General features: G+C 49.5%; 3 protein-coding genes across 3 annotated transcripts; 1 reads left to right on the forward strand and 2 right to left on the reverse strand.

Annotated features, from left to right (window-relative positions):
- Positions 1 to 8,529: 8,529 nt before the first annotated feature.
- On the forward strand, positions 8,530 to 9,877 carry LOC123075570 (serpin-Z1-like). Its single transcript, XM_044498141.1, has 2 exons — positions 8,530 to 9,021; positions 9,100 to 9,877. Exons 1-2 carry the CDS (start codon positions 8,530 to 8,532, stop codon positions 9,787 to 9,789), a joined length of 1,182 nt encoding a protein of 393 aa, XP_044354076.1. The 3' UTR covers positions 9,790 to 9,877.
- A 193-nt stretch (positions 9,878 to 10,070) lies between these two features.
- LOC123075571 (vegetative cell wall protein gp1) lies at positions 10,071 to 12,579 on the reverse strand. The gene is made up of 3 exons (XM_044498142.1): positions 12,316 to 12,579; positions 10,640 to 10,879; positions 10,071 to 10,481 (listed from the first exon to the last, which is right to left on the reverse strand). The coding sequence occupies exons 1-3, from the start codon at positions 12,513 to 12,515 to the stop codon at positions 10,424 to 10,426; spliced, it is 498 nt and encodes a 165-aa protein (XP_044354077.1). The 5' UTR covers positions 12,516 to 12,579; the 3' UTR covers positions 10,071 to 10,423.
- A 7,885-nt stretch (positions 12,580 to 20,464) lies between these two features.
- On the reverse strand, positions 20,465 to 23,865 carry LOC123080603 (uncharacterized). The gene is made up of 2 exons (XM_044503543.1): positions 23,678 to 23,865; positions 20,465 to 22,907 (listed from the first exon to the last, which is right to left on the reverse strand). The coding sequence occupies exon 2, from the start codon at positions 22,876 to 22,878 to the stop codon at positions 21,034 to 21,036; it is 1,845 nt and encodes a 614-aa protein (XP_044359478.1). The 5' UTR covers positions 22,879 to 22,907; positions 23,678 to 23,865; the 3' UTR covers positions 20,465 to 21,033.
- Positions 23,866 to 25,308: the final 1,443 nt, after the last annotated feature.

Genomic DNA, 25,308 nt, shown 5'->3' on the forward strand with positions numbered 1-25,308 from the left:
TCCACCGCGAGGGGGATGGCCCTCAGCCGAGCCCAAAGCGTGACAAGCTGCCGGATGTGCTCCATTGTCCAGTTGTTGGGAGCTTGATTTTGGACAGCCACGCGCCCGCATGCATGGCCTCCTGTACCTTCCATTTCTTCCTCGTGGAAGCCTCGAAGATGAGAGGTGCTATGACGGAAGGTTTCTCGCCATTAACCCACGGGGAGTCCCAAAATGGGGCGCATGCCCCGTTGCCAATGGTTATGCGCGTCGAGGCGTAGAATAGATCACGGTCAAGCTCATCACAAGGGTTGTCCATTCCAATCCACATCTTGGAAGGTTCAGACCACTCGAACCACAGCCATCTAAGCCGTAGGGCTCTCGCAAACGTAGCCAAGTCCAGGACGCCAAGCCCTTCGAGGTCAGTCGGCCGACAGACTGATTCCCAGTTAACCTTACACTTGGCCCCAGTTGTCTTATTAGAGCCCGCCCATAGGAATGCCCTCTCCAATTTTGTGATATTCAGCAGGGTGCCCGATGGAGGCCTAAGGGCGATGATGTGATAAATGACCTGAGAGGTTAGCACGGACTTGACAAGCGCCCCGTGCCCAATGGCGGTAATATTCTCTCCATCCCACGGCACCAGCCTGGCCGCCACTTTGTCCTCAAGGAATTGGAAGTCGCCTCGCCTTAGCTGCCGAACCGATAAAGGTAGCCCCAAGTACTTGATGGGGAAAGCTGCGCGGGAGGCCGGCAAGGCTGCAAGGATGTGGTCGAGGTTGATGTCTCTACATCGAATTGGGACGACCGAGCTTTTCTGGAAGTTTGTGCAGAGGCCCGTGACCTTGCCAAAGTAGTTTAGGATCTGAGCGAAGTTGTCGATATCTTCCTTAATAGGAGCCATGAAGACCGCCGCGTCGTCGGCATATAGGGATGTGCGGAGAATGGCACGACGCCCTCGAAGCTTGTGTAAAAGTCCATGATGGGTCGCGAGGTCGAGCATTTGCTGCAAAGGGTCGATGGCAATGACAAAGAGCAGAGGAGAGATCGGATCTCCCTGCCGAAAGCCGTGACCATGCCTGATAATAGGTCCTGGGACCCCGTTGAGGAGGATTCGCGAGGAAGATGAACGGAGCAAGGCCGTGATCCACTCCCGAAAGCGCGGAGGAAATCCCCTCCGCTGCAGGAGGTCAATAATGTACTCCCACTTGACAGAGTCAAACGCCTTGCGGATGTCGAGCTTGAATAGCAGCGCTGGAGTTCTGTTTTTATGGAGGCGGCGGGCAAGGCCCCTCACATACATAAAGTTGCCATGGATGCATCTCCTCTTGATGAAGGCACTCTGCGCGCTGGAGATGAGGACGTGCATGTGAGGGCCAAGCCGTAGGGCAAGGACCTTCGCGATGATCTTGGGGATGGCATGGATGAGGCTTATAGGTCTCTAGTCAGCTATCTCCTCCGCCCCATCTTTTTTGGGGAGAAGCACGATGTTCGCAGCGTTGAGCCAGTGTAGGTTTGTCGAATGCAAATTGTTGAAGGAGTGGATGGCTTGCATGATGTCAGTCTTGATAGTGAGCCAACATTTCTTGAAAAAAATTCCAGTGAAACCGTCCGGGCCGGGCGCTTTGTCATTGGGCATCTCATTGATGGCAGCTCTCACTTCCTCCTCAGATATGGGGCTGTCGAGGTCGGAGAGGTCATGATTACCAAAGTCGAGAGCGTCCCAGTTGAAGTCCATGGGATAGGAAGTCCCCCGCCCCATCACGCTGGTGAAATGCTCGTGCATCAAGGCCTCCTTCTGCTCATGTCCAGTGACCCAGCCACCGTTATGCTTAATTCTATGGATGTGGTTCTTTCTCCGGCGTGCATTCACCCTTCGATGGAAAAACTTGGTGTTGGCGTCTCCCTCCTTTAAGTTTGAGATCCTAGAGCATTGCTTTCTCCTCGCCCGCTCAAGGACCGCAAGACTGACCACCCTTCTCTTTAGCTTTGCCCTCAAGTCTTTCTCCCCAGGAGAGAGCTCCCGGTCTTCTTGGGCGACGTCAAGGCGGAGTATCACCAAGAGGGCCGCATGCAAGTGAAGCTTCGCCTTCGAGAAAAGATTTCGACTCCACTCCGCTAGCCTGACACTAACTTTTTTCATCTTGTGGAAGAGTCGCAGGTACGGCTCCACATGAGGGCACACATCGCTCCAAGCCTTGTCCACCACTTCCTGGAAGCCCGGCATGGACGTCCAAAAATTCTCAAACTTGGAGCAACGCGGTCTCCTTGGTCCACTATCATCCGCGAGAAGGAGAGGGCAGTGGTCCGAAAGCGAAGTGGAAAGAGCATGGAGCACGTGGGTGCCGAAGGCAAGATCCCAATCCGCGTTGCAGAAAAATGAATCGAGCTTGCAAAGGGTGGGGTTGTCTCGCTCGTTGCTCCAAGTGAAACGACAATTTTGCAGGTGTATCTCGCTGAGTTCGCGTGCGTGGAGGGTGTTACGAAACCGGTTGATGCGGCCATGGTTGATGTTCCGCTTATTCTTGTCGCGCGCGCGTTGTATTTGGTTGAAGTCACCCAGAGCGAGCCATTTGGTCCCTGGAGGTGGCTTTTGAGCCAGGAGCTCCGCGAAGAAGGCGTTCTTGCAAGAGGAAGCAGTAGGGCCATAGACCGCCGTGATCTTGAAGGAAACCCCAGACTCGCGGATGAGGACTGTGGCCGATAGGCAGTACACCGAGAGCACAATATCAGACACAGCCACAACGCCGTCATCCCAAAGCAGCAGGATGCCGCCCCTAGTGCCCAGTGCCGTCCGGTGGGCAAAGCTTTTGAGCCTGGCCCCTCCCAGGAAGGAAGCCGTAAACTGGTCCAACACCTCAAGTTTGGTCTCCTGTAAGCAAGCCAAATGACACGAAGTTGCAGCGATAGTCTCGTGAACAGTGGCCCGTCGGTTTCGGCAGTTTAATCCCCTTACATTCCAACTAAGAAGGTTAATTGATTGTCCTAACATGATAAACTAGAGACCCTGACAGCACGACAAACGAACACAACCTAGGTGCTGGATTGCACCTCCTCCTCATGGTCCAGCGCTGCTGCGCCCCCATGACCAATGAGGGCCTCCTCCACCGCAGCAGCATGCGCGTCGTCGATCTTGAACAGGCCACGGAGAGCAGTCATGACATTGTCAGGCAGCTGATCCTTGAACTGACGCTCAAATTGGTCGAGAGCCCGGGCGGTGACGTCTTCGCCGTTGCGGATGATGCCAATAGTGCGGCAGACCAGCCCCTGCGCTTCCTTTGCCATGGAGGTGGCGAAGCCCACCTTGCGCGCCTGAACGCGGGCACTGGTACGACGAAGCGAGAATCCCCCACTCTGGGACGTGATAGCAACCCCGGCCAGCGTTTTGCGTCTCCTTGTTGGTGCCTTGACCGGGGAAGACTGAGGGGTCGGAAGTAGAGCCCGTTCCCGCTCCCGGAAAAGGGCCTCCATTGGCGCGGCCACCGCAGCCACCCCGCCAGCAGCGAGCGGGGTTCTAGGAGGGGTCCTGCCTGGGAAGATTGGAGGAGTTGGCGATGGTGAGAACCCAGCAGCGCGCGGCAACGGCGGTGTTGGGAGCGACAGCCGCAGAGGAGAGCACAAACCGGCCACCAGCGCACTAGCCCCCTCCACCTTGACCGCCACTGCCGCGTCCCTGGCAGCAGAGCGGGCATCAGCGCGCCTTGAACTTGACGAGGACGGCAGCACCAACGTAGGGGACAGCGATGGAGAAGCCTGTGGCGTCAGGTTGTCGTTGGAGCGGTTCCGTTCGGAGCGTGGCGAGGGGTGACGAACGCGGGAACGGCCACGCACAGGCGGAGGCACCGCAGCGTCCACGATCGGCATGCCCTCAGTCGCCCGCACCGAGGTGTTGCTGGCAGCACCCGAGCCGGCCAGGAGCGCCGGCGACGGCTCCGACCCGCTTTGCCTGCGCCTCCCATCACGCCCATCGTGCCGATCTCCACGGCGATCATCACGTCGGCGCTGCTCATCGCGCCGCCCTCCGTCTTCACGCCTGTTGCCATCCGCTCGGGATCTGCTCCGGATGATCCTGCCCGCCCAGGACCGGCCGCGGTCACCCTATCTGCCGCGGTGGTCGTCGTGGTCCTCATGATCATCATCACACCGCTGGCCCCGCCCTCGGGCAGCAGGGGAGCTGTGGCTCTCCCTCGTCTGCCGCTCGCCGTCGATGACCCCCTTGGTCCAGTCGAGGGGGTGGCGCTGGGCGTTCCTCGGGATGTTGCCGGCGGCGTCCGGGCTGAAGTCCTCGATCAGCTCAAGGTGGATCAGCACCCTGTCCTCCAGCCCCTCCAGCCCCGGCCCAGCAGGGGTGGCGCTGCCGATAGGCTGCTGGCCAGGCCTGTCGACGATGGTGGACCACATAACCTTGGGGATGGCCGACGGATTGGTAGTCCAGGCCCACAGGCTCATCATCGAGGCGTCCTCCTTCTGCAGAGTAGCGATGTCGAAGTAGTGCAGAATGGTGTTCTCGCCCAGGATCTTGGCGATCTCCTCCTCTCCCCAAGCGTGCAGGGGAACATTCTCCAAGCAGAGATGGACGTGGTAGTGCATCTTGGCGACCTTGGAGTGGGCGTTGGCACGCCACTTGGTGGCATGGATGTCGAGGTTGCGGTGCGGGAAGCGGCCCCTGGTGGTGAGGTCGTCGCGGTGGTGGGGGTGCCGAAAGGTGACCAGGAAGTCCTCCGGGAAGAACGGGACGACGTTGAAGTAGCCCCTGGCGATGTTGGTCTCTGCCTCGATGGCGCGCGCAATCTCCTCCGCGTTGACCTGCGGCCGGTTCCCCCCCAGCCAGATCAGGGCCGCCTTGGAGGCGAGAAGGGCCGCCTGCAGCTCCATTGCTGGGGTGGAGAGGAGCACCACGTGCCCCTCGCTCGGACGAGAGGCCGCGTCACCCAGGCGTGGCATGGCGCCGTGGTTGGCCGGGAGCGGCGGGGGGCCTGGTGGGAGGACGACGGCCAGATTGGTGGGCGCAGAAGCTGGAAGCGGGGGGACGACGGGCGCAGGGGCCGACAGAGGGGAGCGGACAGAGGGATTATGATGAAGAGGCTGTTGCTGAAGCCGGAGCGAGCACCCGCGAGCAAAGTGGCCCTGCCGGTCGCAGTAATTGCAGCGCACCGGGTCTCTGCACTCCCAGACGAAGTGGCCGGTGCCCCGGCAGTTGAAGCAGAGCAAATCACCCCTTCTCTTGAAAGCACGCGGCGGAGGTCGCTGGCGATTGAATGCATCTTGCGACCGAAGCGTCGGGCGCCTTGAATGCAGGGGAGGGATGGCCGGTGAGGAGCGCCACCAAAACGGAGGCCTGACCACCTGCCAGCCCGCGGCCAGGAGACCCGGTGGAGAGGGGGCGCGCCGCCCAACATCAGCATGGGTCGGCGAGAGACTTGAAGGCACCCAGCCCGGATTCGCGGGCGGAGTGAATGCCTCAGCCACCGCGCGGCGGGAGGCCGCCAGCTGGGCCGCACCCCGCGCCGCATCCGCGGCCTGGCACCAGAACGCAGGCGGCGTCTCAGGCACGAAGGACACGGAGGCGGCAGGCGCGGCTGGCCGAGCAGGCAAACCCAGATCTGGACCGGATCCAGCCCAACCCAGGCGCGGCGGGGGCGAATCGAACCCCGGTGGCAACAGCAGCGAGCCACCCGAGCCACCAGCGGATGGAGAAGCGGGGGGCAGCGGGCGGAGGACGGCGGTGGCGGTGGCTGCGGGCGCCGGAGCGGCGAGTCGCAGGAGCGTGGGTGCCATCGCTATTCTCTGTCTTCGGTTGCTGCCGTTTGTATGCAAATTCATGATAATTTGGCAAACAGTAAATTCTTGCATGTGTGGTAGTGGGCACAATCAGATAAGGCCGGTGGATGGATTTGTCAATCGATTTCATAGTCTTGTTATAGTTGGGGGTTAGGTTATGTAAACACTTTCCACCACAGCTCCTGTCCAGAAGAATTTTTGGCTGTCCTGGCCGGTGAGAGCGTTTTCCTAGGCCGGAAAGGAAGGTAGCTCAGGACCCCAGCGGCTGTTCCAATTCCGGTGAACCGGCGGGAGCTAACCTCCCCAGAAGAGGAGATGAATAGCATGTTTAGACGAAGAAGATGAATAGATACGTGGAAAATTTGGTTACATGCACCAGCAGTCTAGGAAGGTTATGGGCTGGCACTTGCGGTCCATTTGTTTATCCGGGATAATAAAATGAACGAAGTTGAACAGGGAGGTGGAACAAAAAGTTTAAGTCCTTATAATAAATAGCGATGTCATCGCGAAAACATATTTAAACAAGGGCCCTATTTGATAATGTGAATAGGGTGCATGTCGAGATAAATAGGATAGTGGGAATGATTCTTTTAGGTATATGGGATGAGGTATTCTAATTTTGTTTTGTTATTGTTTTTCTTGTGCGTGAAAAACACATTTGGTGAAATATCTTTCGAGTGAAAATTATACGTGTGTTCGAAAAAAATTTATTGACAATTAATAAAGTGCTACCTGTCATCCTAAATTGATATAGTATATTAGTTCTGCCAATAAAATATTTTGAAATTTGAACTTTACTAATAAACATCAAGTTCATAGTAATAGATTTATCATGATATATGATTTTAGTAATTTGTGTGTGATGTGAATTAATGGGCGATATATGATTTCTTTTAGAACGGCAATATATAATCCCAAAGCTTGTATAAACTTCATCGCAAAAAAAAAACACTTGTATCAACTTCATAAAGGACTTAAAATTTGATTGTTGTCATAGAATGGTGTGCAGTTACATTTGTTCTTTGTAGCCATTGGACAGTATTTTATCGATCCTCTTAGGTTGTTAAACATTTTCCCATTTAACTCCGGATGTGGTTGCCAAGATAATGATTTTGGTGATCAATGCGGTGGCCTACACAGGCGAAACCTTACACTATTTCCCTTTACTGTTATTGTCAAAACCTAAGTTTTGATTGTGAATTTCCATGAACCCTTACCTGTTTTTTAGGAGTAAGAGAGGAATATGGACCCCCTCATTTTCTTCTGAATTTATGTATGTATCTTGTCTTGTTTCGCTAATACGTTGATCCTGTTTGCTTCTACTGCTATCCTCAATATTGTGCTACCTTACCGCCTGAAAAAACTAGCAAAATAGAGATGTTCCTAAATCTAGTTCACAATGCTACTATACTGTAGGGAAATAGGAGCCATGATGCCCTGTTCATTGCATTGCATCAAAGAAAGAAAATGTTCACAACCAGTTTGACTGCTACCCGCCCTCGCCATATCCGAATCCGGCAGAGCCTCGATCCATGCTCCCGCTCTTGGTGCTACGCCCCAAGACTAACATTACAAACCATCAATGGCCAAAACGAACAGAAACGCACAAAAGCAATCAGCCAGTCATCAAGGACCATTAGGCGGCAGGATCTGCCTCCGTTCCTCATCCGAGCCCTCCAAAGTTTTTACGTTGGTCTTTGCTCTAGGAGATGATTTGTTTCCACATGCATCCCATTCACACCATTCGCCCCATCACAATTTGCATTGCTCTCTTTCTGTATCCGTGGGTTGGCTACTAGCTAGTACTAACATACTTATGAGCTACGTGAAAAATAGAACAGGTGCAATCCATCTTCTATACTGGGCAGGTCAGGTCACGCTTAGAATAGGGCAGATTGGTGAGAGCATTTGCTATCCATCTATTGAATCCATACACTTAAAGTCTAGTAGAAAAGAAAATCTCAACATTAAGGTATTTCGATTCATCTCAACATTTAAGAACTAAACATGCCGAAAAGGAAAAGCACACGAGCGTGGCATGAACACGTTGTGCCTTGTCCAACACACACGCCACCTTGGCGCAACCTCGTCGTTGTCACACCTCACGGTGGACCGGTCTTCAGCACCTTCTCAAAATCGGCAGAAAAAAATCATGTGCCTAATGATTAGCAAACGCAAACATTTATTTATGGGGCATGCTACAAGGTCGGTAGGCTAATCTTTTGAAAAGACCGTCCGGGCTATGAGTAGTACGATCAATGATGATCACCATGCGATCCTAGTGTGTTCTTATTCTCTCTATTCCCTCATTGCAACAATTGCAACAGGACCCTTGTTGCAAAAACATCTTCGATTTGCGGCCAGCAACGCCATTGCAATAAAACCCTTGTTGCAAAAACATCTCCATCTCGTGATTTTTGTTACCACTGCAAGAAGACCTTTGTTGTAATTGCAACAAATCATAGTTCGGCTCCTACTTATTTCCATTAAGCAGCGGGTACGACAGTAAAAGTAGCTTGCCTAGTGTGACATGGACCAAAATTAGGATGTGTCTAGATCTCAGTCGACTAAGACTTAACGAAATCTCAGTCAACAAATAAAACGTAGTATAAAAAAGAACAAAGAAAAAATTAAAAGAAATTTTTACACGGATCTACATGTAAGATCTAACGGATATAGCATCAACTGAGACTTCGTTAAGTCTCAGTCGATTGAGATTTAGCAATCCTGTCAAAATAAACTACAGCCAAGGTATGGTACGTACGTCAAATGAACGCGACGCGGCGCAATCTCTCCGTCAAACACACGCGCCACCCTTCCTACAAAACCCAAACCCCAGGCCGCCACCGACGACAAACCCACCATGGAGCTCGCGGAGCCGTCCGGTCCGAGACCGCCTTCGGGCTGCGCGTGCTCCAGCACCTCGCCGCCGAGCCCGACGCCGGCGGCAAGAACCTCGCCGTGTCCCCGCTCTCCATCCACGCCGCGCTGGCGCTCCTCGGCGCGGGCGCCCGCGGCGCCACGCTCGACGAGATCGTCGCCCTCCTCGGCCCCGCCGGCGGCCGCGCCCACGCGCTGCTCGCCTCGCACATCGCCATGCACGTGTTCGCCGACAGCAGCGACGGCGACGGCGGGCCGAAGGTGCAGTTCGCCAACGCCGTATGGGTCGACGCCACGGCGGCGCCCCTCAAGGCCGACTACGCCCGCGTCGTCGCCCAGCACTACCGCGCCCAAGCGCGGCAGGCATCCTTCAGAACCATGGTAACTCGCCTTCTATCTGACCTCTAGACTCACCTTATTATGAGCTCGTCTGAGTTTTTTGATCGAACTTTCTTTCAGCCGGAGGAAGCGAGGCCCGAGATCAACGAGTGGTTCGAGGCGGCGACGGCGGGCCGGATCAAGGAATTCCTGCCTCAGGGCTCCGTGGGGTATGACACGGCGGCCATCCTCGGGAACGCGCTCTACTTCAAGGGCGTCTGGGAGAGCACGTTCGACGCCCGCCTCACGCGGCACGACGCCTTCCACCTGCATCCCGCCGGAGGCCAAGTCCACGTGCCGTTCATGTCGAGCGGCGAGCGGCAGTACATCGCCTGCCGCCCCGACTACAAGGTCCTGAAACTCCTCTACGCGTGCGGCAGCGGCGAGCACCGGCGGCGGTTCGCCATGTACATCTACCTCCCGAACGAGCGCCACGGGCTGCAGGCCATGCTGCACAGGCTGGCCTCCAGCCCGGAGCAGCTCGAGGCGGACTCCATGGCGCTGCGGAGCACCGTCGCCGTGGGCGCCTTCAAGGTGCCAAAGTTCACCATATCGAACAAGACGGAGGCGAGCCGGATGCTGCAGCGCCTCGGGCTGTGCCTGGCGTTCAGCACCGCCGCCGACTTCTCGGAGTTGCTAGATTTGGAACGCATGAAGCCGCCGAAGCTGCCGCTCTACGTGTCGCAAGTCTATCATGAGTCCTTCGTGGAGGTGAACGACGAAGGGGCTGAAGCGGCCGCGGCGACGGCCATCGTTGGCATCTTTTGGTAGTTGTTCGGCGGGCTGGAGCAGGCCGGTGGACTTCGTCGCCGACCACCCCTTCATGTTCTTGATCAAGGAGGAGCTCACCGGCGTCGTGGTGTTCGCCGGCCAAGTCGTCAATCCTTCGCTCTAGGTTCTTGCTTGTTCGTAGTCATAGATGTGTTCTTCGTAGTCACGGAAAATTTCTGGTAAACTATTGTGTCATTGGAGTAATATGTTTGAGAGATTTTGTGATTTATAGTATTACACATTGAGTTTGACCTGACCATTGAAAGGGATTGACATCAATCTGCACTCATGAATCATGCATGCATCTATATTTTTCAAATGAAAGCTACATTCTCTTGATAATCCATCGACTTACTACTAACCAAATGATAAACAACACATCTAGGTTCTCCTTGCAGAGTAGATCGATATATCCGATTGTCCTAAAAGAAGTACTCCTACATGCTACAACAGAGCATGTACTGCTGTTGCAGGTGAACACTAAAGAAACAGGCATCAAACAGATGTCATAGAAAGAGCATGTCCAATCTCTTGAGCGGCCATCATCCGTCAATAATGCATGTCTGTCTGTCCATGAGAGCCAATAGATGTGTCATTTGGATCCAGGTAGAGGTTAATAAAGTGGTACTTCGAGCTAATCTTTGCGTCTTGCCACAAATAGTTTGCCCATATCTTCAGTAACAACGTTACTCCTGGCAAAACCAAAAGGGCAAACATTATTCAGGGGCACCAAATGCTGAAATAGATGACGCGGAAGAAGTTTTCTCAGGAAAATTGGCAAAACACAGTTCACTTGAAACAAGGATCATAGGTCGCAACATCGTTTTAAGTAGATGAAAACAGGACTAACCTTCCACTAAGCTGTGGTGGAACTAATGTGCTCGCAGCAGCATTCCTGGCACCACGAGATTGAGCTGACTGGGCCCTTGGAAATTTACTACGTGGATCTTGAATAGCTGATCCATTTGATTCTCTTTTCCTTGATGAACTTCCCACCATACCAGCAGAACCTCTGTTGGGGAGAGAGGGGGAATCAAAAAGATCTGCGATGTCTGGTAGGTCAAATGATGGTGTGGGCAGGGAGACATTCCTGGACAAGAAAACACAGAATACCAGCTTAAGAACTCAGATAGCATAGCAGAACCTAAAAAGAGATGCCTACAAAATATATGCAAGTCAATTAATATGAGATACAGCAAGGAGATACAAATACACTTGACATAGACTTCAGCTGAAAGCAAATTCAGCTTTGAACACATGAAATGGCTAGGAAGTTGCTGAGACTTTTTGTGAATCAAGTATGAACATGTAATGGCATAGATCAAAAGACTTAAGAGGAAAGTTAAGCCAAACAGCCTGCCTAAATGAATCCTGCAAGGTTATAATTAGCAAACTGTGTGTGCACATTCAAACAGAGAAAGAATTGCACATACACGGAAACATCCTGCACATGATTCTCACAAGGGGCAACTGTGAACAAGCAACTGCAGCTTGTCAAACACTAAAACCATGACCTCTGTCAACTAACGTTCAGGCAGTACAACAAGAGGAGCGCAAAAGGCATGTGTCCAGTGAATCACTGGTTGAGAAATTAAGTTATATTACGACATTAAGTTGTAAGAACAGCCCATTTAATTGTGAGGGAAGCACACCATAAATACATTTATGGCTGCAACCTATTACTTCCTCCGTTCCTAAATATAAGTCTTTTTAGAGATTTCAAATGGACCACCACATACGGATGTATATAGACATATTTTAGAGTGTAGATTCACTCATTTTGCTCCGTATGTAGTCACTTGCTGAAATCTCTAGAAAGACCTATATTTAGGAACGGAGGGAGTAGAACATTTAGTTCAAGGGTGCTCAATATCCAACAGAACTATATAAAACTATCAATTCAGTTTCTTGAAATTTAAGAAGGAAATTCCCTTTATAATCATCATCCATGAGCTCTCCATGAAATATATTTTCCCCCTGACAAACCAACACAGGATATGCAGGTTTTCCTGCATACCAGGATATGCAGGAATCGTTATAACAGGAACCCAACACTTGACAGAAACAATTTCTGGTATCATATATCAGTAATTCCGCTGAGGTGTTGCAATTTTCTATAACGTCACAGGACGCTCCCTCTGGGTTCTGAAGCTGCAAGATCCCCACCAGTCGGAGCAACTGAACGCAGCATGAGCGTGCCTGCTCGATGGTTCGCTACTGTGCTGCTAGATGGTTCAGATAAAGCCTCCATCAGCACATACAAGCTAGGTACAACCCTGACTTGAGCTGCTAGATGGTTGGCTACTGTGGCGTGGTGATTCGGTATCATGTAGCTCGAGCTCTAGCGCATCTACACAGTTCTACTCGGTGGCCACCCACCCACGACATCAGCAAGTCAAAATCTGAGTCCAAATCCAGCAGGCGCAATCACGGCCTCCGGTAAGCAATGCCCAAATCGACAACCCCCTATCAATCCCCGTCCGAACAATCGAAATCCTAGAGAGAGAGGCGGCACGGGGGGCTTACTGGCTGGGGGCAGGCGGCGGGGCGGCAGGCCGGGGCGTGGCGCGCGCGGACGGCGAGGGCGACGGAGGCCTCGGCTGCGGCCCGATGTCGGGAGAGGGGCGGGGAGGAGGGGCCGGAGCGGCGGCGGGGGCGGCGGCGGCGGCGGGAGGTTCGCCGGCTTCGTCCTCGTCGGAGGAGGCGTCGTAGGCGACCAGCGACATCGGGTCCGGGTGCGGCTCGGTCGGTGCTGCGGTGCTTCTTCGGTCGGGTTGGTGGCTCGGTTACATGGACGGACCGGTGCTCTGCTCTTTTGGTCCGGTTGACTCGTGGGCCGGTCCGGTGAGCTCGTGGGATCCAGCCCGGTTGCTGTGATTCGAATAAACTGCTATCAGTTCTAATTTGTCTCAAAAAAAAAAATGCTATCAGTCTGAAAAACGAGGAACAGAGTGGAGTATATGTTTTCCATAAAATGAAGTAGATCTTAGACTGTCAAAAGAAACACAAAACGCATCTTGGTCGTCTTGTGTGCTCCCCCCTTCTCTTAGCATGCGCTTTGTGGCATCGATTTTTCCTAGTCGGTTCATGGAGGAGCCTATTCCCTTGGTTGGTAGAGTCGCTGCTCTGCGGGCCTGGCTGCAAGGTGGACATTTATTTGGTTCTTGTCTGTTGCTGCTGCTTTACACAATCGTCCGATGAGGTTATTCATTGTTCAACTCCGTGGGGCGGTTTCCCGCTGCCACTGCCCTCTCTTCGCTCCTGCCTATTCTCAATTGTTCTCCATTCTTGGTGAGAATATGGCAGGTGAGCTCTCGCTTGGTGGCCGATTATGTGGTTGGGCGCGCCTAATTCTGCAGTTGGGCATGGGTGCCCTCGCCGGTATGTGCGTTGCTAATGCTTCCTTCCCCTTCTAGGCTCTCTTCTTTGGCGTGGGGTTATGTATGTGTGCTCAAGGCTCCGTTTGTGAGTCTTCTGGTTTCTTTAGGTTGTGTCTCTCTCACATATTTGGGGTTAGATACATAGGTGTGTACATTTAGGTTAAGATTAAGTGTTTATTTGGTTGCCTCAAGGTGAACACTAAATTCACAATGTTGCATTTGTGTGTGTAGGGGGGGAGGATATAAAATGCCCAAGTCCTTCATGATTATCAGGAGTGAGTTATTAATACATGTGCCCCTATGCCTAAGTTGCCAATGATGTGTTAAACCTCTGCTTTTTCTCCGAGGGGTTGTGCTGCTAATACTGATTTGCTTGTCATTCATGTGTACTCACTCCTCTTCCTCCTTAACAGCCAATTGTAATGTAGCCTTAACTAGCGAGCTCCGTCTCAGCTCTGGATAAATGAACTCTGCCACTATACCCTCACCATCACAAATCATGTCTTTAGTTATCCTGGTAATGAGCTGACTACAAAGATTCAATCATGTTATAAGCTCCTCTTAATAATGACATGACTTCGAAGATCCAGTCATAAGTCGCAGAACTGTTCTGTAATTTGGAGTACTATGATGGTCTTAGAATTATTTGTGATTGCCAGGGACATGATGATGCTTTTCTTGGGATAGAGAAAAATGAAACAAGTTTGTGAGGTGTAACGCCCTTGCCGCTGGCCACGAAGGACCGCCGGATTTGGGGCTCACCGCCGGTGGATTTGGTGAAGAAGGGGAGCCGGGGTTGAGAGAGATGCAGACGCAACGAGAGAGAGAGAGAGAGAGAGAGAGAGAGAGAGAGAGAGAGAGGGGATAAGCTCAGAGAATGAGATTCAAATTCAATTCCACGATACCCGTACACGCCACCCCACTCGAGCTTATATATCCGCTCGTTACAATCGCGGGCCTTGGCCCAATCACTCACGCAGCCCACACGACTATCACAGCCCAACTTCTATTCAAACCTCCCGCCCTATGCTTCCGCCTTGTCACTGCGGTTACGCCTTCCTGGCTGCTTCACAGCCAGCGTCAGTAGCTGCATACTGACATTGCCCTCCCCTTGAGAACCAGCGTGTCCCCATGCTGGTGCATCTGGAAACTTGACCTTGAGTACCTCGTAATCCTCCCATGTCGGCGCCTCCACTAGAACGTTCGACCACTTGATCAAAACTTGCAAATGCGCCGCGTTTCCCTTTTTCACCAGCCGGCGATCTAGAATCTCTTCAGGTGTCACCCCTAGCACGGATAGACCCAAAGGTTTGGGTAAAACCGTAAACACGGGCGTGTGATCTGGTACATGAGACTTCAACTGAGAAACATGGAAAATTGGATGAACTTGACTGCCTTTTGGTAGCTCCAACTTGTATGCTACAAATCCCACTTTTTCCAATATCTTAAAGGGGCCGAAAAACTTCAGAGCCAATTTGGGACATGGTCGATTGACCACTGACGATTGAGCATACAACTGCAACTTCAGATACACTTGTTCACCCACCATGAACTCTCTTGGTGATATGTTCTTATCTGCATAGTGCTTGTACTTGACCTGAGCTCTATGCAAATGCTCTTTCAGAATAGCAGTGTGTTCTGTCTGAGCCAGTATCCACCCAGAAACATTAGGACTGAGAGATTTTGCTGTGTTTGCCAACTGACCAATGTTTGCTCGTGGCCATACAGGGCTTTGTAAGGAGAGCGCCTAACGAGGAATGAAACGTGGAGTTGTACCAGAATTCTGCTTGAGGTAACCACTGTTTCCACTTGGCAGGACAATCATGTACGGCACACCTTAAGTACATCTCGAGACACTGATTCACCCGCTCGGTCTGACCATCGGTTTGTGGATGATATGCTGTACTCATTTGCAATTCAGTGCCCCACACTCTAAACAACTCCTTCCAAAAAGAACTGGTAAAAACCTTGTCTCTGTCAGATACAATAGACAGAGGTAATCCATGTAGTCTCACTACATTCTAAAGAAATGCTTTTGCCACTCCTGCAGCAGTGAAGGGATGTTTGAGAGGAATAAAGTGACTGACTTTAGTAAACCTGTCAACCACCACCAAAATGGAGCTATACCCCTCAGATTTGGGCAGTCCTTCAATGAAATCCATGCTGAAAGACTGCCATGGCCCTTTAGGTATTGGTAAAGGTTGGAGCAATCCAGGATATTTGCACAGTTCATGTTTTGCTTGTTGGCATATAGCACACTGTTTCACAAAGTTCTCCACATCAGTTTTCATACCTTGCCAACTGAAGAGCTGTTTGACTCTGAAATATGTAGGAAGAATTCCAGAATGACCTCCCACACGAGTAGAGTGAAATTCCTGTATCAGTCTGGTTTGTCACCCCACATTAGCTCCAATCCAGATTTTGTCATTGTTTTTCAGAATTCCCTCCTGTAAAGTAAACCCAGGGCAGGCCTTTGTATCCAGTGCCAGCTTCTGTAGCACGTCTTGAGCTACAGGATCCACAGAATAAGAATTTAAGACCTCCTGAATCCAAACTGGTTGTGAAGTAGATATAGCCTGCACTGGAAACAAGTGAGCCACTCTAGACAGTGCATCTGCCACAGTGTTTTCCACCCCTTTTTTGTACTGAATTGTGAACTGTAGCCCTACTAGCTTTGTCATTGCTTTTCTTTGCAGTTCAGAAGTTAACACTTGATCTCCCAAGTGACACAAGCTCTGGTGATCTGTTTTAATCATAAAAGGGCCTCTGGACAAGTAAGATCTCCACTTGTCAATAGCCATCATAACAGCCAGAAACTCTTTTTCATAAATGGACAGTTTCTGATTCTTCTGGCCTAAAGCTTTGCTGTAATAAGCCATAAGGTGTCCCTCTTGAGCAAGCACAGCTCCCACTCCTGAGTCACATGCATCAGTTTCCACACAAAATTGTTTTTCAAAATCAGGTAGAGCTAGAACTGGAGTAGAGGCCATTACTTGCTTTAATTGTTCAAAAGCAGCCTGTGCCTCTTCTGACCAAAGAAAGGACTGTTTCTTCAACAACAGTGTCAAGGGTTTTGCAATGATCCCATAGTTTTGGACAAACTTTCTATAATATCCAGTGAGTCCCAGAAATCCTCTAAGCTCAGTTACATTGCTGGGTACAGGCCAATCCAACATTGCAGCAGTTTTTGATGGATCAGTTGCCACTCCCTTGTCAGAGATCACATGTCCCAAATATTCCAATTTCTACTGCCCAAAAGAACACTTGCACTCCTTAACATAGAACTGATTTTCTCTTAGAACAGTTAGCACTTCTCTCAAATCTTTGAGATGATCTTCCAAAGTCTTGCTGAACACCAGGATGTCATCCATAAATGAGAGAACCTTTTTTCTACCAGGAAACAGAAAGTTCATGTTACACTGAAAAGTGCCAGGAGCAGTTGCTAATCCAAAGGGCACAACTCTGAACTGGAATTGGCCATGATGTGTTTTGAATGCTATTTTATATTCATCTTCAGGTATCATTCGAATTTAATGATACCCAGCTCTCAAATCTAGTTTAGAAAACCATTTTGCTCCAGCCAATTCATCAAGTAATTCATCAATGACTGGCAAGGGAAATCTGCTTTTTACTGTCAAAGCATTGAACTTTCTATAATCTACACAAAACCTCCATGTTCCATCCTTCTTTTTCACAAGTAACACTGGAGAGGCAAAAGGGCTCAAACTGGGTGTAATGAGACCTGCTTTTAACATCTCATCCACTTGTCTTTCAATTTCATCCTTTTGTAAGGGAGAATATCTATAAGGTCTACTGTTCACTGGTACAGCCCCAGGAACCAAATTGATTGCATGATCAATCTATCTGCGAGGAGGTAATGGCTTTGGATCACTGAAAACATCGGTATATTGTTGAAGCAGTTCCTTAATAGGTTCAGGAAAATCCTGTTTGTCTTCCTTCTCATATACAGGATGAATTAAAGCCACTGCCATAATATCATTGCCCTTGTCCCATTTCAGTAACTGTTCAACAGGCATCTCCTTCAGTTCTGGTTTCTGACTGGGCAACACTCCTTGTAATTTCACATCTTGTCCATTATAATCAAACTGAATCCATTTTTCTGCCCAATGACACTTCATCACTCCCCACTTTTCCAACCAATCCATGCCCAAAATTATGTCATAGCTGCCCAGTTGCAAAACCTTCATAGGACTAGTAAAGTTCTGTCCCTGTAGCCACCAAGTTACATTAGGAACATATTCAGTACACTGTAGCTTATCACCATTTGCCACCTTGACAGATAAAGGTTCAGACAATTTTTCTGATGATAACTTGATCCTTTCCAAAATAGCCTGATCTACAAAAGTGTGTGTACTTCCAGAATCTAACAACAGCAACACTACTTGATTTCCAATAAGTGCTCTGAACTGTATAGTTTTTGGATGAGTTGCACCTGACAGGGCCTGAACAGAAATAGTAGCACACTCCTCCTGCTGATCATACAACAGTGCATCCAACACTGCATCAGAGATGATCTCATGAGTATTTACATCTTCCACTGCTTTCAGATGAGCAGCTTTCTCAGTTGCAGGTGTGCAAACATGACCAGGGTTGTACTTTTCCCCACAACCATAACATAGGCCATTAGCTCTCCTATACTCCTTAAGTTGCTTAGCTTTCCAAAGCTCTCCAGGTGCAAAACTGCTTCTAGAGTCCTGTCTACTTGTGAAATTCTTTGCATAATTGGTTTTACTGCCCTTGTTTTGCTGAAGTAACCTCTCCTGAACTTGAGCATATAGTGCAGCTTGCTGAACAGATTCAGGCAACTGCATTTCCACCGCAGCTCGCAACTCTTCCTTTAAACAAATGATAAATCTTGTGACCAACAGGGTGTCACTCAATTGAGGTTCATACAACCTGATGCTATAAACCAACTATTGAAATTTGCTCTTGTACTCCTCAACGGTGCCCCACTGTTTCAACCTGAGTAAGGACTGCAGCAGCTCTCTATGCACATTCACATCAAATTCCGCCAGCAATGCCTCACAAAACTGCTCCCAATTCGGCCACACTCCCTTCTGTCTCATTGACTGAAACCAATGTGCAGCGTTGTCAACCAGATTCAGAGATGCTGATGCCACCCGGAAACTGTCAGGGATATTGTACAGTTGGAAGAATGCCTCACACTGATCGATCCAGATCCTTGCTCCCGTACCATCAAATTTTGGAAAATCCATTTTGGGCATCCAATTTCTCTTTCCAGTCGCTTCCTCACACTGCACATGTTCTTCCTGTTCCACACTGGGATATGGGTTGTGGTTCTGTACCTGGGGTGCCCGATGCTGAGTCCTTGCCGTCGATCCCTGAGATGTTGGAGCCGCTCCCAATAACCCATCTGGAGGCGGGGGAACTTGAGGTACAGCCCCTCCCCTCGCAGCGCCCTGATTGCTCTGCTTCATCGACTGAACTTGCTCTTGCTGCACCTTCCCCAAAGTATCACAGGAGAGATTTACCTTCACTTGCACCTGATCCAACCGCTTAGACTACTCCTCCAGCTTCGCATCCAGCGCCTCCAATCGGTCGCAGATTTCGGCCACTTTCGTCAATTTGCTCTGCTCCGCACGGATCTCCGCAAATTCCTTCAGCATGCGCTCCTGGAACGCCTCCATGCCGCGCTCGAGGTATTTGGTCTGGGCACTGGGTTTGAACGTCGTCGTGCCGTTCCTCTCTGAAGCAACCCACCTCAGGTCGGGGTTTACACCGATCGAACCCTAAGGTGATCGAAGACCGTCGCCTCGGAATTACGCTCTCGAGAAAGCGGAAGCGGGCCACGGATCAGTCGCTCTGATACCAGATTGTAACGCCCTTTCTGCTGGCCACGAAGGACCGCCGGATTTGGTGAAGAAGGGGAGCCGGGGTTGAGAGAGATGCAGACGCAACGAGAGAGAGAGAGAGCGAGAGAGAGCGAGAGCGAGAGAGAGAGAGAGAGCGAGAGAGCGAGCGAGCGAGCGAGAGAGAGAGAGAGAGAGAGAGAGAGAGAGAGAGAGAGGCTCAGAGAATGAGATTCAAATTCAATTCCACGATACCCGTACACGCCACCCCACTCGAGCTTATATATCCGCTCGTTACAATCGCGGGCCTCGGCCCAATCACTCACGCAGCCCACACGACTATCACAGCCCAACTTCTATTCAAACCTCCCGCCCTGCGCTTCCGCCTTGTCACTGCGGTTACGCCTTCCTGGCTGCTTCACAGCCAGCGTCAGTAGCTGCATACTGACATGAGGATGATACCATGCTGCTACTTACTCTAATTCAGTGTTTTAGACTTTTTGTTACTTTGTAGGAACAGACGAATCGGCGGAGGCTCTCTCCTCGTACTCCCGGTCCTATCGCTTCTCCTCCGGTGCGCCGCCTCCCACTCGTCTCTCATCACTCCCTCGATCTGCGCCGGCGCCGCACCGACCCGCCCCGATTCCTTCCCTCCCTGCCGGCCAACTCCTCCTCTCTCGATCTGCAGCACTGCTCCACCTCCGGTCCCTGATCTGGCCATCCCAGGCTCACCCCTCGTCTCCCTCCGTGGCTTGCGGCAGATGGATTTCAAGTTGCGCTCCTCAGCAGCAGCAGCTTGCGGCGGATCGATTCCCTGCCTTCTTGCGGCAGCGGCGGCCGTGGAGGAGTAGAGCAGCAGCAGGGGCAAGAAGTGGCTAGCAGGCAGCGGAGCAGCAGCAACAGAGAGCAGCATCCATAGCAGCAGCAACAGAGAGCAGCAGCATAGGAATTGCTTGGTGCGTACGTTGGATTGATTCAACTGAGAGCTTAATTAGTATAGCAGCAAGCAGCATCTAGTTTTTCATGATTTTTTGCTTGATGCGTATGTTGAATTGCTGGGTAATGATTTTTCACCTATATACTGTGTGTTGTGTTAAATACGGAGTATAAAATAGTGTGGATTCATGTTTGATTTATTCATGAGTATATTTATAAATTGTTGGTGTTGCAAACAAAATTCAAATGTTTCTCACAACTTGACTACTCTGTTGCTGATATGATACAAAGAGTAACTATTCATGCTGTTGCAGAAAATCATTTCATTCGAGCTCCAGAACCAAACACTAGAACGTAACCATTCCATTCCATCTCTAATACTCATAACCAAACATAGGAACGGAACCAACCCATTTCCGTGGAATGAACCATGACATTCCGTTCCACTTCGTTCTTGAACCAAACACACCCTTAGTTACCATGTTTGATCATACTATGGAATCTGTTGATCTCAGAACAGCAGAATGTGACGCTATTTGGAAAGAACAGTGGTGGCGTTATTTGGGATCATTTCACACATCGGCCGTGTTAATTAGTTAGGGTGGGTTATAAACTTTGAGCCTGAGTTGCTTGTTGAAGCACACTGTCATAAGTTTGTGAATTATGAAGTATCAGAAGCAGTCTTGAAAGCTACTGCTCCATACAAATATGTTATGACTGATCTCACAGTAGTCTTTTTTTGGCTTCTCAGTTCCTGTTCTGCCCACATGGACAAATTAAGTTCTTTTTCTGGCTTCAGTTAGTACAGTAACAGCTAAGGATCCCAATTGTAGCTGCAGTGTATAAATGATGCTACCACAACAAAGGAATGTTTTTGCACTGCCTATTCACTCAAATACATCAGTTTTGAAGTGATGCCATTACTGCAAAAAAAAAAATGTCACATACCTCTAGATGTCAGCTGCGATACTGTATAAACTTCAGTACTGTTTTGTGTCGTGAGATACTCCAGACGCAAACAGAAGAGGAATAAAATCAAATCGAATGAAGAACGGAGGAGTCTGCACTCTGCAGGGCTTGTGTTGGATCTGATGCTCTTATCTTGGTGCAGGATTTCCGAAGACGTATGCTATCGTCCCTCTTTGATTGGCATTGGTAAGCTGCACCTTGATCACCTCGGAATCTCCCAAAAAGTTGTGGCTCAAGAACAGCCAGGCGAAGGTGATAAGCTCCCCTCCTCTAGCCAAGTGCGCCGCGTGCAGCTCCGGCCGGGACTTGGTGGCCGCATAGATGAGCAGCTTCGTCCATATGTCTACCAACTCCTGCAGTGTTTCCATGCTTGGCTCGATGTTGAAGAAACCTTCAGAATCCTGCTGCTCATCTATAAGATGTGGAAACAAGTGTGCCATTTTCTCCAGCGTATATAAGGCGCTGTCATTGAGCGGCAGCATCGAAGGGTGGGTGACCAAAAGGTATGCCATGTAGTTGGATAGTTTCCGACATACTTCCACCAAGACAATGCAGCTCGTACCTGTGTCTGTCTCCATGTCCGAAGGAGGATGAAGAGGATATTTTCTCAAGTGTGCCTCTGTGATAAAATGCACTAAGGCAACCTTTCCACCAAAATCTTCACGAATGTCTTGTAGCTCTTGCACTATGCCGCCAAGTTTTGGCCAATGCCGGGGATCTCTGTTGATCTCAGCATCGAAGTCAGTAATTCCCTTCACAACACACTCCATCGTATCCTTATCTGCCTCCACGTGCTCGGTGTCTAACAACCTGCTCATCCAGAACAACATTTTATCCTCTTTGACACCAACCAAACTCACCAAGCTTTTGATCACTGTGGTCATTGCTCGTCGACCATATGACCTTGGCTGGTCGCTGCCTGCATCCAACCACCTGTGGAAGTTGTACTGCCCAATTGAATTTAGATATGGCTTCCTCTCCGGCCATCCAATGCCACTGCACAGGAGAAACCAGGACAACTTTGCAAGCATGCTGCACCTTCGCATCTTCAACCACGCCCAGGACCATGGTGACATTATCAAAATAAACATGGCACATACTTCCAACAAAAAGCATCCTACGAAGAGCGACCAGGTGATTGCAATGTCGGCTCTATTGTACCTCCGTTTGTCGCTCGTGAGGAAGAGCACCAAGGCAACCAGAACAGACACCTGAGAGATGCATCGCAATATGATGCCACTCCTTGTTCTGAGCACACAGGACTTAGTATACAGGTCATCGTACATCATGCCAAGCTCGAGCCTCATCCGCTTCACCCAATTGCTTGGGGTTTCTTGGATAACATTACCGCTATCACCTGATCGTGCTGTAAAGATTCGAAAGACACGTGGCATACGATGCAGGACAGCGCAAACAATGTGAGAATAGGGATCCTCGGCAACCTCTCCCGGCACCTGTTGCTTGTACTGTTGTCCAGTGGAACCCTCGAGGGTTTCAAAGCTCCCACACTTGAGAGACCATACCCTTTCTCCATACTTGATAATTCCAGCAGCAAACACAAAGACATCTGAAACTAGAAGCTCCACGCCGTGTTTGTCAATAGACTTCCAGAAAACATATAAAGCTAGGACAACTTGCATAAACAGAGTCAGTAAATGTCTCAACCACAACTTGTTGTCCTCCATGGCGAGAGCAGTAATGGTGTCCTGTCCACCAAGATGGATGAGAAGAAATGGTGCCCAGAAGAAAGATAGTCCGGTGGTCGCATCCTCATGGCGTGAGAGATAGCCCAGGGTGTAAACTGCCACTAAGTCCGCGCCCAGATAAGCTATCCATGTGAAGAACCTGAGAAACGAGTTGATGGTACGCCGCCGAAGGCTGCCAGCGAAGAAGAGGAACATTTGTAGCATGAAGCTAAGGAGCACAAGCACCTGGATTTCCCACTCATAATATAGTTTCATGATACTCCCCATCTAGATTTCCAGTGTCTCGAACCACGTACCTGTTGGACAGAATAGTTTCATCATATTTTCCTTTTTGCTGAAGCAATCAGAAGCTTTTAGTACGACACACTTGAAAAGTAGCAAGAATCCTTCTCAGTAGTATATCTGCTACTGCTAGCACTTGAAAATAGATATTATGTCATTTTAGTTTTGCAAGCGTAAACTCAAAAACAACAAAATAATAAATTACCAAATCCAGTTAGTCAGTGTGGGGAAGTAGAAATTCGTACTTCAATCTTTAATTTGTACTGGACGTAAAAGGGAAATGCAAATCAGGGATGTACTTTCAGAAATTCGCAATGCGCAGTTTTCTCAAAAAAGAAAAGAATCGAACATTTCAAAAAATGAAAAACTATCAGCGACAACGAATATGGGCCTGGACTAAGGCGGCCTTCTGTGTTTGGTCGTTTCATTGGAGCACGCAAGGCTGGGTCGAACCAGACCAGGTGAAACGACCGGCCCGAGGGCAAAATCGTCCTAAAACAAATGACGTGTGGGCCCAGACATGGAAAAGGGTAAAAATGTTTATTACTGCAAGAGCAAGAACAAGAGGGAAGAGGTTGTTGCTCTGTCTTGGGCATGGTCGTCGGGTCAGGAATGAGAGCCGGCCGTCGCCCACCGTCGGAGATGGCCACAGCCGAGATTTCTTGACGCACTTGTCCCTCTACCCGTTCTAAAGAAAAAAGTAACTTGCTCCTCTGACCAAAAGCAGAAGCAGAGTGGATCCTGGGGAGGAGCAGAGCAAATGATGAGTCGGGCGAGGCCTAACCTGAAGAGCGGATCGGTCCGGCTGGAGCTCAATGGCGGCGGCCACTGGTCCGGGTCTCAGGTGGACGGCTAGTGCGGAAGGGGAGCTCAAGCTGGCTGTCTCTTCCAGGAAGCCAGATCTAGTCCGGAGGGGGGAGGCAGAGTGGACCGTATTTTCACAGCGTATGCGTCTTACACAAGCGGAAACGGATTTTCAAGCCTGGGACCGGTTACGTATGGAAATGGAGCCGCCCCCTTGCTTTGCTTGGACATGGTGCCGGCCTAGAATGGTCCAGCAACCAATGGCCTCATATTTTATTGGGCAACATGCTCCAACTCATTTAAATGATAGGTCTGCACTAGAATGAATATTAGAGCATTTTCAATAGTTGTAAGATAGGTACTGGCAAATTTGCCACTTAAAACATAGCGATGATGTGGCATATAATAAATATGAAGAGAGAGCAAAGTTGTATGTAGATTAACCAACAACCTTTGCACAAGCTCCAAGGCGAAATAAAGAGCAATCACATTTATATTCTCATCATTCATTGGATAGCACTAGTGCAAAACCGGGCTTTAGCGCCGGTTCGTAAGGGCCTTTAGTGCCGGTTCTACAACCGGCACTAAAGAGTGGAGACTAAAGGCCCCCCTTTGCTACCAGTTCGGCACGAACCGGCGCTAAAGTGCCACCACGTGGCACGAGCCAGGCCCGGGTGCTGGTAGACCATTAGTACCGGTTGGTAGCACCAACTGGTACTAAATGTTTGGGAGGGTTTTGGTTTTAATTTTTATTTTTTTCATTAATTTTGTGTTTTCCATTTAATTCTTTTTTATTTGCTGGTATTTTACGATACTACATATTGTACACGTTATGCATATATATAAATAGATTTTCTCGTAGAACCGATCATACATATATATATATATCTACTCCTAATGGAGCAGTTGGTAGTCTCGCTTTCAGGTTTTTTTTAGTCCCACCTTTCATGGTTTTTTGGTACCTCCTCCCACCTCTGACTTATCCACCAGAAATCGAAAAAACCTCCTCCTGTGGCCCCAACCCGCACCCATCCACGTACCAAAAAATAGACCTACGAAGGTTAACCAACGAAAAAAGACCTACCAAGATTAACCAACGAAAAAAAACTTAATGGAGGAGTTGGTAGTCCGGTACGGTTTATTTTCAACACTTTCCTAATGACAAAAGATCACGGATCTAACTTTCCTAGCTTAGCCAAATCAACGAATCTCTTTCATAAATGCAATTTGCTTTAGGAAACAAATAATAGATTCTTTCCTACCTTAGCCAAATCAACGGATCTCTTCCATTAATGCAATTTGCTTTAGGAAACAAATAATAGATTCTTTCCTACCTTAACCAAATCAGTGAATTTCTCTCATTAATGCAATTTGCTTTAGGAAATAAATAATAGATTTTCAGGAAACAAATAATGGGTTTAATACGGTTTATTTTCAACACTTTCCTAATGACAAAAGATCACGGATCTAACTTTCCTAGCTTTGCCAAATCAACGAATCTCTTTCATAAATGCAATTTGCTTTAGGAAACAAATGATAGATTCTTTCCTACCTTAGCCAAATCAACGGATCTCTTCCATTAATGCAATTTGCTTTAGGAAACAAATAATA

Source organism: Triticum aestivum, chromosome 3D, assembly GCF_018294505.1.
Source record: "Triticum aestivum cultivar Chinese Spring chromosome 3D, IWGSC CS RefSeq v2.1, whole genome shotgun sequence".
In the NCBI taxonomy this organism is placed as follows: Eukaryota; Viridiplantae; Streptophyta; class Magnoliopsida; order Poales; family Poaceae; genus Triticum; species Triticum aestivum.

What these genes read in the sequence shown, in the direction of transcription:
- LOC123075570 (XM_044498141.1), top strand. Translation starts at nt 8,530, where the DNA reads ATGAACGCGACGCGGCGCAATCTCTCCGTCAAACACACGCGCCACCCT. An exon ending in AGGCATCCTTCAGAACCATG is followed by an intron (nt 9,022 to 9,099) that starts GTAACTCGCCTT and finishes ACTTTCTTTCAG; the next exon opens with CCGGAGGAAGCGAGGCCCGA.
- LOC123075571 (XM_044498142.1), bottom strand. Translation starts at nt 12,515, where the DNA reads ATGTCGCTGGTCGCCTACGACGCCTCCTCCGACGAGGACGAAGCCGGC. An exon ending in CCGCCGCCTGCCCCCAGCCA is followed by an intron (nt 10,880 to 12,315) that starts GTAAGCCCCCCG and finishes TTTCTTGTCCAG; the next exon opens with GAATGTCTCCCTGCCCACAC. An exon ending in CCACCACAGCTTAGTGGAAG is followed by an intron (nt 10,482 to 10,639) that starts GTTAGTCCTGTT and finishes TGGTTTTGCCAG; the next exon opens with GAGTAACGTTGTTACTGAAG.
- LOC123080603 (XM_044503543.1), bottom strand. Translation starts at nt 22,878, where the DNA reads ATGGGGAGTATCATGAAACTATATTATGAGTGGGAAATCCAGGTGCTT.